Genomic DNA, 12,473 nt, shown 5'->3' with positions numbered 1-12,473 from the left:
TGCAGGTGGTATATAAGAAATAAACATTTGCCTTCATTCATAAGTTCCCCAGGGGTTTCTCCTCTGTTTTACGTCCCCTCTCAACTCGTTTAGTGCTGTTACCAGGGACCTAAGCACCACAGCTGCTCCTGCATTTTGGGCCGTAACCCTCCCCCCCCCCCCCCCCCCCCCCCCCCAAAAAAAAAAAAAAAACGCACACACAGAGCAGCCTCGGGTGACCTGGCAAACAAAAGATCTGTCCCGTGGGGACGGAAGCAGTTCCTGCGGGATCCCGTGGAAGTGTACACTGCACTTGTGCCAGCCTCTCACCTACCGAGTACCAGGTTCTTTGAGTGCTGTCTCCTCCTCCTCGCTTTAACAGCACAGATGCGGAAAGTCTTCCATTAAGGAGGTGGTAAGAGACACACATGGTGATGGAATTCAAAAAGGCGTGGGATGAACAGGAAAATGGAAGTTATAAAAAACCTAAACTAAATTTTATATATTTATTTATTTATTAGGATTTAGGCAATTACAGCAGTAAAAATATTCAAATAACAATACAAAGTATGGCATAGTAGACTACTTACAATGTCAACACGTGTGTGGATGTGTTGAGTGAACGCTTAGATTGCGATTCCGGCTGTGATGAACTAGGGCCGATACCAGGCAGACTTGTAATGTCTGTCTCATATATGGCAATCTGGTTTAGGATGGGCTGGAAAGGGCTTAGACAGCAACTTTAGTGGCTGGAATATGAGGACAGTGCTAGATAGACTTTTACGGTCTGTGTCCTGCAAATAAGAAGACAAGATAGGCTGGAGTGGGCTTCCACGGCAACTCCAGCAGTTTGGAACGTAAGGATAGGGCCGGGCGTACTTCTACAGCCTATGTCCCAGAAACGCCAAAGAGAGACCAAAATCAAGTATATAATATCACGTTAATTTTTGATTTAATCTTGAATTGATAATGAGTGTGACTATTGGGCAGACTGGATGGACCGTTCAGGTGTTTAGCTGCCGTCACTTACTATGTTAATATTAATCCTCTCTGCTCCTGGGCTGATGCGCAGACCTCAGCTCTGACACAGGCATGAGCATCAGATGTCACCTGACCTACTGGCGTGTGCATGTAGCGACCTCTCGGCACACAGTGCCAGCGAATCGGAGATGAGCCTTACATGTGCGCCCCAGAGTGTTGCAAGTTCCAACTTCCGTTCCTTCCTTGCCTGCAGTGCTACGGCTCGAACCCAGAGAGAGACACAAAGAGCCAACCAGAATTTTTTTTATGTACCGCTAAATTCTTGCAGGACTGAGTAGGGACAGGTTAAATTCTTGTGGGGACGGGTTAAATTCTTACGGGGATGGGTGGGAATGGGTAAGATTTCTATCCCCGTGCAACTCTCTATTCTGAGAAGAGCCCTGGGGGGTTAGGATTGCATAGTTTCTTGCCCAGGACAATTGCTGCAGTAATAAAACTAGATATGTTGGTGGGGGGAGGGGGAGGGTGAAGGATATAAAATGGGGAAGAATCAGTTGCAAACCAGGGTTTCCAGCCCTCATTCCAGTAGAGTTAGAATTACAAAGGAGCAGCAGGTAGCCACTTGGCTTTCAGTGCAGTTCTGCTGTAACACTTCATGTGATGTGATGTGCAGCCCAGAACACAGGGCTGTTGTTAGCCCTCTGCTTTCTTGGGTAATGTGTCGTAGCTGCAAGAGGGAAAATTTGAGGAGCACTGGAAGCGTATGGAGAGAGTGTGTTCAGGCCAGCTGATCCATCAGAGAGACCGAACACAAAGGAGAGCTTTGTTCCTTTCAGACATAACACTTGGTGGCCTCACTTGATGGGAGGGAGGGTACAGCTGCTGATGCTGGAAGTGGCACAGAAGCCTTCAACTTCTAATTGGTGCTAAAGGGTTTTTTTTCTGTGTGTGGCAGTGTAACTATACCCACTTCAAGCCCCTGGAGACGTGTGTGAGCGAGAATCATGATTTCCACTGGCATGACGCAGTGAAGCGCTTCTTCAAGTGTCCGTGCGGGAATCGAACCATCTCCCTGGACAGACTGCCCAGAAAGCACTGCAGGTAGGGCAGCACTGTGGAAACCTTTTACTTTTCATTCTTTTTAACACGACAATTTAATGGTAAAACTTCAGACCCAGTAATGTCAATCTGTCTTGTTGTATTCCCCCGCCCTCCAATGAAGTAAATGTTACATTTCACCAGTTCCTGCTTTTCATGCAGCAGTTATCCCTTTAAATATTTTGCAGAATATTAGAGCTTAACCACAGACATTTTTGTTTTCATGTATCCTTATAAATGACTTATAAATCTATGCGGGAGAGCAGATTCCCTGCGTCAGGCAGTGTGGTCAGCAAGAACCCGGCACGGCTCTGGTGACTTTGGGGAACCTACACTGGCTCCCACTGAAAGAACGTACCATGTTCAAGATATGCACGATTGTTCATAAAATCATTCATGGAGATGCCCCGACATACATGCTAGACCTAGTGGACCTTCCACCCAGAAATGCTAAACGATCTTCCCGCACCTTTCTCAACCTACACTTCCCCAGCTGTAAAGGGGTCAAATACAAACTCACACATGCGTCCAACTTTTCCTACATGACTACGAAGATGTGGAATGCACTACCAACTCACCTGAAAATGATCCACAAATTAAACAACTTCCACAAAGCTTTGAAAACCCATCTCTTTAACAAAGCCTACCACGAGAACCCTTAACTGCTTGAACACAACCTTTATACGCCTTTACTCAGAATGTCTCACTGTACAGCTGCATAACCAGATCCTCTTGTCTTCTTTTATCTCTCTGCTACAACAATTGTATTTCTTCCCTGTTATGGCACTGCCATAACAGACCTTTGTAAGCCACATTGAGCCTGCAAATAGGTGGGAAAATGTGGGATACAAGTGCAATAAATAAATAAATAGTATTAGATTTTAGATGAAAGTGTGATGTAACACACAATAACCCACTTTTCCTTTTCTAGCACCTGCGGACTCTACAAATGGCACCGGGATGGAATGCTGAAGGTAAGCTGCTTTTCCTCCTCCTCCTCTCCCTCCCTCTCACACACACATTTAGACTTCAGGATGGGACTTAGGATAATCCCTTCCCCATTTCCTGTGCATGTTTTAATACCGGAGAGATTGTAGCCTTTTAAAGAATCTCCCTTTTGAGGCTAAAACATATGTGGGAACAGGGAGAGCAAAGCCAGCAGTTATGTCCCGCACTTCTGCCCGATTGAATGGGTGTCATTTCTCCATTAGATACCTGATTTCTTCTGGGTTCTCTCTCTTAGTTGTAATGCCTGTGATAAGTACAATGTGTGGAGCAGTGTATCTGCCCGCTGTCTTTGCATGCTAGCCTCTCTACATCACATTAAAATTCACTGATGGGCAGATGATCAAAATAGCACTGGAATCTCGCAGAGCTTTATCGTACCTATGATCAGAGATAATTGCAATCATCCTGCACTTGTTTGACAGGTCTGGGCTTTTCAAACACATGAGCTGGAGGTCCATGGGACCACCAGACCCCAACTACCTCCGCGCCAGCCAGGTGAAACGGGGGCCAGAGGTCCGCCTGCCCCCCCCCCCCCCCCAACATCCCTCAGATGTCCCTGGTGGCTCAGTGGGTGACCGACCCCTTGGAGATCCGATGGGTCTCCAGCCCCCTAACCCCTCCCCAGCATTCCTGAGATGTCCCTGGTGGCCCAGTGGGCTGTGGTCAATTCCCCCCACCTGGCCCTTCCCCACCCCCCTTACCTTAAGTATCCTGAGATGCGCTGGGAGGGACTTCACACCATATAAGGGAGCGGTAACAAACGCAGGCGCTAGTATGGCGCTAACAGCCTCTAGCGCCCGCGTTTGCTTCTGATCATCAGCCCATGAGGCTCTGAGGTTTTCTGGTTTCAAGCTTTGAGTGTAGCCATTTAAGAGGTTGGGGCTGTGAAGATGAGACCCGGCTTCTGACTTCCTGCTGTTCTTCTGTTTGATCCTTTTTTTAGGAGAGGACAGGCCCAAAGATCGGAGGGGAAACTCTTCTGCCAAGAGGAGAAGAACATTCTAAATTTCTCAACAGTCTCAAATAATCACTTTTGGATTTTTTTTTTTTTTTTTACAACACAGTACCTCACTTTTAATGGAAAAAAAAATCATCAGATATTTTAGTTATGTTTTAAGTTGCAAAAAGAATCAAAAACCCCTGATGGAAAATGAGTTGTGAAGGTGATTCCCAAATCTCTCGCCTCCCATCGGCTTAGCTTCCCAATGCAGGACACACGGCCTTTTAAACCAAATCACTTCCTGGGGTGGAGCTTAAAGATCTTAAATCGAGGTATTTTGGGTTTTCTTCTTATCGTGGAATCTGAGTCAAAGTGAGGGGATGGCTGTGGAGGCTGGGGGTTAGACTATTCTGGAAGGAGCAAGACTTGAATGTTCTGATGTCCTGGGTTCACTGAGAATTGCATTTCCGGTTCCTTCACTGCACTTCTTAACAGGGATGTAGCCAGACTTTGGGGGGGGGGGGAGGTCCAGCGCCCGAGGTGAGGGGGCACATTTTAGCCCCCCCCTACCCCGGCGCCGCCACCCCCCCCCCTCCCCCCCATTGCTGACCCACCGCCACTTTTGACAACCTCCCGTCCTCTCGACCCCCCCCTCCCCGCGAACCCTCCCAACCTTCGGTTTTGCTGGCAGGGGACCCCAATCCCTGCCAGCCGACGTCCTCTTTGTCCTGTAGTGAAAAAAGTCTTTGTTCTTCTGTTGCATGCAGGTTCTCTGAGTCTGACGTTGTCAGCATGCAACAGAAGAACAAAGACTTTTTTCACTACAGGACAAAGAGGACGTCGGCTGGCGGGGATTGGGGTCCCCCGCCAGCAAAACCGAAGGTAGGCGACGGCGGGGGAGGGTTTGCGGGGGGAGAGGGTCGTCGGGAGAGGGGTCCAGGCCCCCTCAGGCCCCACGTAGCTACGCCACTGCTTCTGAAGGGAGCCGTTTTCAAAGATGTTCTCACAGGTTAAAGGTATTTACCCTCAAAAAATCTCCCATTGATAGAAAATAGACATCATTAGGGGCAGGGCCAGGGTAGGGCTTTCATTTTGAAATCCTTGTCTCTGCTTCCCCCCCTTTTTTGCCTGTATACCTGGGACCCACAGTGTATTCAGGGGAGAAGCCTGCCTACAGCATTGGCGGCTTTTGAAAGGGAACCTCTAAGCTCTCTCCCTATCCTGTCGCTAAACAAACAGATTTTAAAATCCTCTCTCTAGGTTTTTTTTTGTGTGTTCAACTGGTTCAGTGGCTCTATACCAAGGGTTCTCAACCAAGCCTTTGGGACACATATAGCCAGTTTTTCAAAATATCCGTAATGAATATGAGGTATATTTGCATACACTACCTCCGTTCTATTCAAATCTAGCAGAGGTGTATTCGCTGTGGGTATCCTGAAAACTTGACTGGTTAGGTGTATCCCAAGGACTGGGTTGAGAAGCCCTGCTCCAGACTGAGACATTGTGATACAATTGTTAGTAATACTGGGCCCCCACAGCCTGCACATTAAGAAGGTAATTTTATAAAGCTTTTTCCACATCTAAAAGCCTGACATAAAATTGTGCAACATGCATCAGTGGACATATGGAAGTGTACCCTCACTTTTATACTATCTGTGTGTAGATGTTTGGGTGAAACAGAGGTGGATTCCTGATGTGTGCATGTATTTTATAAAATGTATGTGTGCACACTCGCAGACTTACCCCTTTCTTGTGACTGGACATTTTGTGGCTGGATCTGGGAGCCCATTTCATAAAAGGCACACGAGTCCTTGTATTGCCTTTGTAAAGTAGGTGCCCTGTTAGAAAATCAAACCCTAAAGAATAAATTTGAACTGCACTTCTCAGAGCTGTTCTCAGTGCATAGTTAATAACACAGAGTCGTACTTTCTCTCTCCTGACCGGTTCGGGAGGAATTTTTAACCCGACAGGTTCCTTCTCCTCCTCTTCCTTTGGGAATCAAAGAAAATTGGAACCTTCTCTAGTTGGAGGTAGAATTCCCAGAAGCTACAGTTCCAATGAGACGAGGTTATGCCCCAGTTTCAGCCACTGCAGCGGTGGTGGCTTCAGTCAGTAGCAATAAATGGAGCCTCAGTCTGCATCCTGAGCTCAACCACTAGGTGTCTCTGTCAGAAGACAGCTGTGAGGGCCAACTATGCAGGTTCAGCTTCCTCCTCTCTTCCCCTTCCCCAATAAAATGACTAGTTATCCCCCAATCCACTAGCCATTTTATTTTCCCTGTAGCATATGCAGCACTTTTTTAAAACGCCTTTATTTTTCATGTTTTGACCATTTCCCGTTTTTATCAAGTTTTAGATATTGAATTTGGGGGGCTCTGAACTGTCTGATTTACAACCTTCTTAAGCCTTTGATAATAAATGGTTTGTAAAATCTTGTCTCGCTTGTCGATAATGAGGTTTCAGTCTAGTTTCCAATAAGAGAACCAGCCTCCCCAACATTCCAGAACGGCTGCTTTTGTCATTAGTTTTCTGTAATGGCATCACGTGTTCAGTTTAATACACTGAGCTGCCCCGCTCTCGTTAAGACTGCTCTACAATTTTGAGCTTATGCTAAAACATGGCCTGTATTGCTGAGAAGTCGTGTGAAGGGTTGCGTAGCATTTGCAAAGTGCTACGCAACACACGTGGGTTAAAATTTTGTGGTCTGATGAGATTTGTTTCAGTGCTGAGCAATGTGTGTAATCAGCAGTGCTTTTTTTTGTGCCAGTACGCGCCGGTACGGCATACCACCACCTTTTTTGTGAGGTCCATCTCACTTGTCCATTCCCGTTTGTGCACCCGTGCTTCCCCCCGCTCGCTCCCATTCATGTACCCTTGCTCTCCTGCCCTCCATGCCCTCCCTCAGCTCCCCGACTTTCCTTTAAATCTTTAATTTACCCGAAGTCGCAGCAAACCAGCATTAAAACAGCTGGCAGGCTTGCCCCCTCGTCGCTTCCCTTCTCTCTCAGCACATCCCGCCTTCCTCTGATGTAATTTCCTTTCTGCGAGGGTGGGACGCACTGAGTGGGAAGGGAAGCAATGAGGAGGCAAGCCTGCCTGGCAGCTGTTTTTACTGCCGGTTCGCCACCACTTCGGGTAAATTAAAGATTTCAAAGGAAAGTCGGGGAGCTGAGGGGGGCTGGGGTTTGAACGAATTGCTGGACATGGAGGGGACGAAGGGCAGGGGAGAGAGGAGAATTGCTGGACATGGAGGGGAGGGGAGGGGAGAAAGAAGAATCGCTGGACATGGATTTGAGGGGAAGGCAGGGAAGAGAGAATTGCTGGACATGGATAGGAGGGAGGGTAGGGCAGGGGGGAGAGGAGACATGCTGGACATGGAGGGGAGAGCAGGGGAGAGGAGAATCACTGGACATGGATGGCAGGGGAGGACAGGAGGCAGAGGAGCATCGCTGGACATGGATAAGAGGGGAGGGGAGAGAGGAGACATGGATGGGAGGGGAGGGAAGAGAGGAGACATGGTGGACATGGAGGGGAGGGCAGGAGAGAGGAGAATCGCTGTCCTCGACATGGATGGCAGGGGGAGGACAAAGGATAGAGGAGAATTGCTGGACATGGGAGGGGAGGGCAGGGGAGAGAGGAGACATGGATGGAGGGGAGGGAAGACAGGAAGGAGATGCACATGGATGGGAGGGCAGGGGAGAGAGGAGAAATGCTGGAAATGGATGGATGGATGGAGGAGAGGGGATAGTGAATTATTGCTTTACATGGATACAGGGGAGGGAAGAGAGAAGAGAAATGCTGGACATGGATGGAGGGGAGGAGAGAAAAAAAGAAGAAGATGCACCTGGATGGAGATGAGGGAAAGGGAAAAGAGGAGAAAAACTGCACATGGATGGAGAAAATAGGCAAAAGCTGGATCCACGTTATACCTCCTCCAGTCAATTCCACGGAGGAGGATCCAGCTTTTACTTATGGATGTAGGGCAAGAAATGAAGAAGAAAGGAGGAAAGTAAAGAAATAAATGGAAAGGAAGCCCTGGAAACAAAATTAAGAGAACCGATAGAGAGCAGCAGAATCAGAAACTGGGACCAATATGGATAGAAAAACAAAGTCACCAGATAACAAAGGTAGAAAAAATCATTTTATTTTCATTTTAGTGTTTGTAATATGTCCGATTTGAGAATTTACATCTGCTGTCTTATTTTGCACTGGGTATACTGGAGCTGTAACAGCTTACAGAAATTTATAATGGAAAAAAATCACGTTATTTTTTTCTCCTATACTAGTATAATATTTTCAATGATGTCTGTTTATATGCGCCATGGCTGGTATAAGGGGTGTGGCTATAATAGGGGTGGAGTCATGTGGTGACCCAGCCCATAATGAGTACCGGCACCTTTTTTTCTACAAAAAAAAAAAAGCACTGGTAATCAGCAAAGTTGATGCACAATATTTCCTGAAAATCATTCATTTAGAGTCTAGCCAGAGGGATCATTTGACTGCTGAGTGTCAGGCAGATTTTCCTATAGCTTTCTGGAGAGGGCAGAAGCTTTTTTTCTGCTCATGCATTACATTACATTAAAAAGATCTTATAACCTGCAGTTACCATTCAGGTTCAAATTGTACAGCGCTGCGTAACCCTAGTAGCGCTTTAGAAATGTTAAGTAGTAGTAGTAAAGCCTGATCCTTCCGGTGCTGCTCTGGCTCTCGATCTCTCTTCCTTTCTATTTGAAAGCTTTGTGTGACCCGTGAATTGGGGTCTTTGGAGATCATTCGTTTCCAACCAACGGTTTGCCCTAGTTGCATATATGAGGCTATCTCGCTAAGAGTTGTCTTGAAGAGCAAGAACAAATCTTGGGTATTGGTGGGGAATATTTTTGTTGGGAAACCCCTTTATTTTATATCTTAGTCCAAAATTATAAAATAGATCCTAGGCAGGATACAGATGGGCTATACCTTGGGGGGTAGGCAGCACAGTCGTTTTGACTATTTTTGGGATACTGGCAAGCACCTTCTGTGGTGACTGTTGGACACTGGGCTTGAAGGACCTTTAATGTAACCAAGTATGTTCTTACGACCACAATGGTATAATGCAGGGTGTTGGTGAGTGAATCCCCGGAAAATTCCAGTGAGATGGTTTTGCAGCTGGAGAGAAAGGAAGCCTTTCCCATGTCTGGTGGTCAGCCATGGAATTGGAGGGACAGTAACGTCCTTGTAATGCTTCATTTCATGGTTAAGTAGTAGCCCCTGAGAAAGCCAGTAATAGTGGGGGGAGTGTCACTTCTCTAAAGGTATAAATCTCTCACTCTTGGTCTTTCTCTAAGAGAAGACACTGATCTGAGTTCAAAGATCGACATAGGTGAAATGTGTGTCAGGTGCCTATCCCAAAGTATCCAACCATGTAGCAGGTGAAAGGAGAGACCTGTGCAACAGCTCAAAGGAAAAGAGGGTAAAAAAAAGGCGGCAAGATTTGAGCATGTTGGGGGAGGGGGAGGAGAGAGTCTGGTACAAATCCAAAGGGAGCTTCAAGCCCAAAGGAAAGGGTATCCCTGGTCAGTGTGGAAGCAAGAATCGGAAACTTACACTATTGTGAGTTTTCAGAGGTATTTCTTTTTAGAAAAATGTCTGAGCAGTGGTATCAAACCTATAAATGGCAAGTGACCGACTCACCTGCAAATGCGCAGTAGAGACTTCCCTCTCTGTCCCGCCCCCGCATCAAGACGTGATGACGGGGGAGGGGGGCGGGACAGAGAGGGAAACTGCGCGGAAGGGGAGGGAGGGAACCGCTGACGTCGCTACCGCTCCCCCCCCCCAAGGTAGCCGCTACCGCCCCACCCCCCCCGGAGTCGCCACCACGCCCCCTTCACCCGGCCCGGGCCCTCTCTTCGTTATTCAACTTACTGCAGCGCCAAAACAGCAGCAAGCAGCAGCTCCCGTTGGCCTTCCTTCACTGCCTGTGCCCCGCCCTCGCCGACGTGACGTCACACGAGGGCGAGGCATAGGCAGTGAAGGAAGGCCAACGGGAGCTGCTGCTTGCTGCTGTTTCGGCGCTGCAGTAAGTTGAATAACGAAGAGAGGGCCCGGGCCGGGTGAAGGGGGGGGTGGTGGCGACTCCGGGGGGGGGGTGGGGCGGTAGCGGCTACCTTGGGGGGGGGGAGGGGACATGGGAGGTCTCAGAAGGAGGGGGGCCTTGGAGCTGGGAGGGCTGGACTGAAGGGGGCCTTCCAGCTGGCTGAGAAGAAGGGAGGGGGGCCTTGGAACTGGGAGGGAAGGGGGCCTTGGGAGCTGGGGGGCCTTGGGAGCTGGGGGGGCCTGGGGCCTTGGAACTGGGAGGGAGGGAGGGCGGGGGGACCTTGCAGCTGGGAAGGGGGGAGGACTGGAGCCTTGGAGCTGGGAGGGAGGGCAGGGGGGGCCCTTACAGTTGTGAGGGAGAGCAGGGGGCCTTGGAACTGGGAGGGAGGGAAGGGGGCCTTGGGAGCTGGGGGGGCCTTGGGAGCTGGGGGGGCCTGGGGCCTTGGAACTGGGAGGGAGGGAGGGCGGGGGGCTTGCAGCTGGGAAGGGGGGAGGACTGGAGCCTTGGAGCTGGGAGGGAGAGCAGGGGGCCTTGGAACTGGGAGGGAGGGAGGGAAGGGGGCCTTGGGAGCTGGGGGGAGGGCCTGGGGCCTTGGAACTGGGAGGGAGGGAGGGAGGGAAGGGCGCCTTGGGAGCTGGAGGGGAGGGCTTGGGGCCTTGGAACTGGGAGGGAGGGAGGGCAGGCAGGGGGCCTTGCAGCTGGGAAGGGGGAGGACTGGAGCCTTGGAGCTGGGAGGGAGGGCAGGGGGGCCCTTACAGTTGTGAGGGAAAGCAGGGGGCCTTGGAACTGGGAGGGAGGGAGGGAAGGGCACCTTGGGAGCTGGGGAGCGCCTGGGGCCTTGGAACTGGGAGGGAGGGAGGGCGGGGGGCCTTGCAGCTGGGAAGGGGGGAGGACTGGAGCCTTGGAGCTGGGAGGGAGGGCAGGGGGGCTGTTACAGTTGTGAGGGAGAGCAGGGGGCCTTGGAACTGGGAGGGAGGGAGGGAAGGGGGCCTTGGGAGCTGGGGGGGAGGGCCTGGAGCCTTGGAACTGGGAGGGAGTGCAGGGGGCCTTGGGAGCTGGGGGGGGAGGGCCTGGGGCCTTGGAACTGGGAGGGAGGGACAGAGGGGGCCTTGGAGTTGGCAGGGAAGGAGGATGGCAGGGGGCCTTGCAGCTGCAACGGGAGGGGGGCCTTGGGAAAAAAAACATTCCAATACGCGCCCGTTTTAACGGGCTTAACGGCTAGTAAAGCATTATTTGGACATTTGTCTCCCAAAAATGTCGAAATTGGTATTTTTGAAACTTATTTTTAAACATTTTTCTATGCAGTTTGTGTGCAGTGCGTTTATATCTCAAAGGGGTATGTTAAGGGTGGGATCTGGGCGTTCCTAAGACTTGGAATTTTTTTTACCCATAATGGAACAAAACGAAGATGTCTAGGACTAAAAAAACTGAGACGTTTTGATCTAGACCTGTTTTTACAACGAATGACCATTGCAGGAATAAAGGAATGACACCCCTTTACTCCCCCAGTGGTCACTGATCCACTCCCACCCCACAACGATGTACATGAGACAGTATATACCAGCCTCTATGACAGCGTCAGATGTAATGGCTGGTCCTATGAAAGCAGTAAGCATGTCTCTGAAATAGCCTATAGAGAAGGTGACTCAGGCCCATAATCCTCTCTAACTATTGCACTTGTGGTGGAAAGTGTCAGCCCCCCAAAACCTACTGTACCCACATATAGGTGATACCTGCAGCCAGAAGGGCTATTGTGGTGTATAGTTGGGTACAGTAGGCTTTTTGTGGGTTTTGAAGGCCTCACCATACAATATAAGAGGGTAATGGTGAGACGTGTACCTAGGACCTTTTATGTGAAGTCCACTGCAGCGCCCCCTAGTGTGTCCCGCTGCTCTGCAGGGATGCTTGTGTGGCCAGTCTACTAGGAAAGCTGGCTCTTCCAACATCTCAGTGGCTTGCTTTTGTGCATTTTAAACAAACTTAGACGCACTAAGCACAACAATGTCTAGGAAATGGCCATTTTCAAAGAAAAATAGATATATAAATTTCTGGTTTGAAAATTATCTTTTTCACTACTTGATTTTTGGACATTTTCAGCAAAACATCCAAAGTTGGACTTGGACGTCATACCAAAAATGCCCCTCAATGAGTCTGAAGTATCTCCTTGAGATACTTCATTATTGGGCGGGGGCGTTTACTAAGCTGTGGTGGCATTTTTAGCTTGCAGTAGAAATCAGCTGACTGTAAATACCGAGACGCCCATAGGAATATAATGGGTGTCTCAGCGTTTACCACCAGCTGATTTCTACCATGAGCTAAAACCGCTACTGGGGCTTAGTAAAAGACCCCCCCCCCCCCCCCCTCTGCTTTGAGCCAGGGTTTGGTAAAGATCTGT

General features: G+C 49.4%; 1 protein-coding gene across 3 annotated transcripts in view; it reads left to right on the top strand.

Annotated features, from left to right (window-relative positions):
* Positions 1-4,113, top strand: part of LOC115478750 (protein MCM10 homolog) — a 35,789-nt gene extending 31,676 nt beyond the window's left edge. For 2 of the 3 annotated variants that reach the window (XM_030216324.1, XM_030216323.1), the window contains exons 18-20: positions 1,916-2,061; positions 2,990-3,032; positions 4,010-4,113. In XM_030216324.1, the coding sequence (XP_030072184.1) occupies positions 1,916-2,061; positions 2,990-3,032; positions 4,010-4,093 (273 nt within the window). In that variant the 3' untranslated portion in view covers positions 4,094-4,113. The remainder of the gene's footprint in view (positions 1-1,915; positions 2,062-2,989; positions 3,033-4,009) is intronic. The other variant, XM_030216325.1, reaches the window with a different exon arrangement.
* Positions 4,114-12,473: the final 8,360 nt, after the last annotated feature.

This window comes from Microcaecilia unicolor, chromosome 10 (assembly GCF_901765095.1).
Source record: "Microcaecilia unicolor chromosome 10, aMicUni1.1, whole genome shotgun sequence".
NCBI classification, from domain to species: Eukaryota; Metazoa; Chordata; class Amphibia; order Gymnophiona; family Siphonopidae; genus Microcaecilia; species Microcaecilia unicolor.
This window is presented reverse-complemented; position numbering and strand designations above follow the sequence as displayed.